At 40.5% G+C, this 4,902-nt stretch overlaps 1 protein-coding gene across 1 annotated transcript; it reads left to right on the top strand.

Annotated features, from left to right (window-relative positions):
- Nucleotides 1-402: 402 nt before the first annotated feature.
- On the top strand, nucleotides 403-3,751 carry LOC311034446 (uncharacterized protein; the record flags this gene model as incomplete). Its single annotated transcript, XM_084042326.1, has 7 exons — nucleotides 403-466; nucleotides 903-959; nucleotides 1,477-1,737; nucleotides 1,966-2,226; nucleotides 2,656-2,766; nucleotides 3,370-3,427; nucleotides 3,748-3,751. The coding sequence occupies 7 exons, from the start codon at nucleotides 403-405 to the stop codon at nucleotides 3,749-3,751; spliced, it is 816 nt and encodes a 271-aa protein (XP_083898452.1).
- Nucleotides 3,752-4,902: the final 1,151 nt, after the last annotated feature.

The following is a 4,902-nucleotide window of genomic DNA, read 5'->3' as shown; positions in this document are numbered from 1 at the left end:
TTGCTGTCCGGCAGAAACCAGCCAACTCAATTTTTCCGCTGTTGCATTTCCCCCCCATACATCAGTGCCATTGAACACCCTTTACGTCTGTGTGTTGATTCAATTATTTTATTTTTATATTATTGAACCAATGAAAAGTATTAAAAAGTGCTTCTGACAAAACCAGCTAACTCCATTGGATCCTCAAACTTTCTGCTAAACCAGCTAAATCCACCAAGGAAGGGGGGGGGGGGGGGTAGCTGGTTTTGCTGACTCCAGGCTCCACCCCCTTTTGACCTCCAACCTCACATTCAACTGTTCTAATCAATGATGAAGAAAACCTCCTAACTCCACTTGTTGTTTTGTTTTTGTCATTTCCTGAAAAATTAACATTTTGCAGTTAGCTGGTTTCTGACAGCAGAGATGGTGTTTGTGCTGCATGGTGACAGGCTGGTCTCTCCAGCTGAACAGGAACAGGACATAGAATGTAACTAGAGTGTAGTTTAGTGTTGAGGCATTCAGCAGACAGACAGCATGAAGACCTCAACTCTCTGTCTCATACTGGGTGAGTAGCCTACTGACTCATCTCCCCGTCTCGCTAATTTCTTATATATCTCTTTCTTTTAACGTGTGGCTCTGTAGGACAGTGCAGAATTAGGCTATAGATAGCTGTCTATAAGAAGGTCTGTGTGTTTGTACAGATTAAGCTCACAAATCGCTGGACCGTTCAGTGCCAACGACATTAACGACATTAAAATGACAACTGTCATAATTATGATACAATAATACCAGGTCAAAGATGCAACTCATTACTCATTACTGAGGTATAAATTAGTTTTACCTGATTGATGCTTATAATCTTTATTTTCTATTATAATGATTGTGTATATCTCTTCCATCTCTGGTTACTCTTCTCTCTGCAGGGTTCAATTTATTGCTGTTTGCACATGCTCATAATGAGCCTCCTCTTCACAAAGATGGTATGGTGAAGCAGTTAATTATTTTTCATATACTTTTTATGAACTTATGAACTGTTTAGGTCTACTCATCTCTATTTTACTATTTACTACTATTTAGAGTAGCCAATTATACATTTGTATTCCCCCTTTTCTCCCAATTTAGTTATTATTCCAATTCCCGCATTCCTCACACATTTCTGTGTCGTCCCACCGGGAAGATGTAGCGCCTCCACCTTACTTCTCACCGTTCAACACTCTCAGACGCATTTATATTCGTATGGATGTTAGTCCCTGCGGGGTCAGCTCATAATTCCGACATCCCATTATTCCGAGGCTGTGAGGTGTGAGGTTAAGGTTAGGGTTAGGGATGTCGGAATAATGACATGGCAACGTCCCGAACTTTACCCCTTCTTTTTTCTGTTTGTGTCTATTCCTCTCTTATTGTCTCTCTCTTCCTCCTGTCTGTCCTCCCTGTCTGTCTCTACTTCTTCTCATACTCTTTGTCTGTCTCGCTCTCTCATTCTGTCTCATGTCTCAGAACGTCTTCTCGTCAGCGTTGTACCAAACAGTCTGCAGTTCTTTAATTATGACAAAGTGTCTCTCAGCTGTGGCTCAGATGGAGGGAGGCTGAAGAGGAACAATAAGGGCAAAATTGAAACGTGTCCTGCTGACTGGGGTGAGGCAAGAGGATCTTCCTGCGTCATCGATGTGGCCTACACTGACTCACACAGTGGAGTGTACTGGTGTGAATCTGGAGATGGAAAGAGTAGGAGCAACATTATCAACATCACTGTGACTGGTGAGGATGTATTTATGTCGAAGTACCCGAAGTAAGCCTTCATTACATGGTACAAATTGGATTTGTAATTATTATTTATTACCAGTGTAAAATAACCTCAGCAGAAAATGTTTAAAATAATTAACGCAAGTGTACTATATGTTTGAGGTAGCCTGTTGAAAAAGTCATTCCATTCCTGTTCATGAGAAATGGAACATTTAAAATATTTGTCAAAACCATGTTTTTCAGATGATGTTGTAATTCTGGAGAGTCCTGCACTTCCTGTGACGGAAGGAAGTGATGTCATACTGCGGTGCTGGTACAAGAACAAAGCAACTGGTAAAACATCCTCTGACCTCCCAGCTGATTTCTACAAAGATGGATCCCTCATAAGTAATGAGTATACAGGACAGATGACCATCCACAGTGTTTACAAGTCCGATGGAGGATTCTACAAGTGTAGCATCTCTGACCTCGGAGAGTCACCAGAGAGCTGGATGGATGTGAGAGGTGAGATGAAACATAGTTTACTCACAAAATGAAGATATTGTGTTCATATAGATGAGCAGATATGAGATGACATTCACAGATATACTCACATACCAGGGTGCCATATTAATAGCAGCCACTGCTCCTTTTGCAGTTAGGATGGGTAAATGGCATGCAGAGGACAAATTCTATGTATGGGCAAGTGCACTGTAGCAAATACTCCCCAAAACAATATAGTACCTGTCCCATAGGCAAGGACTTGATCGTTTCACATCAAAAAAAGATTATTTTGTTTAATCACAGTGTCCCAGTCGTCTGTCTGTCTGTATGTCTGTCTTCTGTGAGGATCTGTTCACACTGTACATTAAGTCAAATTCATAGAACATGCAAATATAGTATCCAAGTATCCAGCAACAATAAAGGTGCTTGTGACTTTGATCTATGTTTCAGACAGCCAGGCTGGCCTCCATTCCTCCTCTCTGGGGTGGTGTGTTCGTTTCTCCCTCTTGTCACTGGTTCTACTGGGCCTACTGGCAATAATCCACTGGACGCGACTCATTGGTACGGAGAATTAATGACATATTATACTATGTACTGTACAGTCATACACCTCATTGTATCTCCCTTCATCTCCTTTCAATCATGGATTTCATGTTTCTACTGTCTGTCTGTCTGTCTGTCTGTCTGTCTGTCTATGCACGCCTGTCTTTCTGTCTCTGGTTGGACTAATTCACTGGAGAGAGGAACAAAACAATAACCTACTGTAATGCCTCTTCTCCTCTCATTTCCTCTCTTCATCTCTTCCCTCCTCTCCTCCTGTCCTCACCCTGTCTCCTCTCCTCTCTATTACTATGGGTCTGTCTACTAAATAATTATTACTGTCTGGACCCTATTTTGCGTGGCATGCCTTATGACTAATCTTATTAGGCATGTTTTATTATTTTGAAAAACATTTGAAAATAGTGAAAATAACAACACATTGTGAGCTTGTAGATCGGGTATTTTCACTACTTAAATGTATTTTTCAAAATAAACAAAAGTGCCTATCATAAGGCATAAGATGCCACGCAAAAAAAGGGCCCTCTAACTTTTTCTCTTTAAAACGGATTGGCTAATGCTCTTTCTCTCTCTCTCTCTGATGATTGGTTCTAATTTATTCTACAGAGCGGGAAGCTCAGGATGCAACATACAGCATCGCTAACCAGAACAAAGAGGAGGAAAGGTACATTCATCTATCTACCTACAGTATATCTACGTATGTATTTACGTATACTGGTAGAAACACACTGGTCTATCATTGTTGTGGTCTGGGTGTGGGTGGAGTATAGTGTATCTGCTACAGATGATGATTACTTGTGCAGCTGTGAGAGAAGACATAATAGGATCATCTTAAATTAGATAAAATGCTCAGAAAACAAGACATCACAAATAAGCTTTGGGTTAATTTGTTGTGTTTGTGCATGTATGCGTTGTGTATGATGAAGTCTGTACGGTTGTTATTCATCTTGACACGTGTGTGTTTTGTGTGTGTTTGTGTTGCAGGTGATCATGAAAGAGTCCTGACAGAAGGAGAGTGAGGAAGACCTTTGGTTAAAGGATGTGAGCTGGGCTTCATCCATGCTTTCTATACCGGATAGTGTGTTGTTGTGTTGATAGTTGAATATTTGTGTATATTCCAATGAACCATGTTATCACTGTGAAAAGATGTAGGCTACAACTAGCCTGTCATTGCCAGACTGATGACGTGGATTCACACACACGTTCCTCCACCGTGGAGGAACGTGTGAAGTCATTTCCTACTCTCACCTACTGTATGGTCATTTTAAATAGTTCTCATGGTTTTCTGTTTCCAGGTGTCAGTCAGCTCTCTATTTCTGCTCTCTCTAAACCACCTGCTCTGTCCACGCACGCACGCACGCACGCACGCACGCACGCACGCACGCACGCACGCACGCACAAACAAACAAACAAACAAACACACACTGCATCATCATTTTACATCTATTTCAGGAGAGACTATAGCTGTACTTTATAGTTGCCATTGTCAAACAACTGTGCCTTGCGCTGTTCTGTTTGTGCACGTTTGAGGATGACATGTACAAAAACAGAGATGGTGAATGTTTTTAAAAAGATACTACTGTTTGTGGTTCAATATAGACCCAAAGCACAAGTTATACAAACAGGGTCTGTGGTATCTTACATTTGATGACATTTGCATCTCAATAAAAATAAACACTTTGTACACAGCACCTTTCATAGTATTGAGTTATGTTGAGGTTCAGAGAACCATGGGTGACTCTGGGATTCTGAATGGGTGGAAGTTTCAATGCTGACAGAAGAACACAAACTGAACTCTGTCTGTCAAATACGTATCAGTTTTGGGGTCCTTGACATGCAAATATTTGAGAACTACTGAATTACACAACACACAATTAAGATTGAGATTAAGATTGAAACACTATTCATTAGTGTCTATTGTTGATTTACAACGATATGTCAAAATAATGTGACGTCATAATCAGTTCAACTTTATTGTCAGACTCAGGGTGCGTACATACAACCTAAACAAGGCACACATTAAAAAACAATGAATAAATAAAATGACACAAGCACAGTGCAATGTAAATTATTGTTTATTGTTGATGTACAGTAGTTGTTTCTGGTTTATGATTTGGCGCCCCCTACAGTTCTGACAAG

This window comes from Gymnoscopelus microlampas (genome assembly GCF_963454915.1).
Source record: "Gymnoscopelus microlampas genome assembly, chromosome: 19".
NCBI lineage: Eukaryota > Metazoa > Chordata > Actinopteri > Myctophiformes > Myctophidae > Gymnoscopelus > Gymnoscopelus microlampas.
Note: the sequence above shows the minus strand (reverse complement) of the source record. Positions and strands in the feature narration are given on the sequence as shown.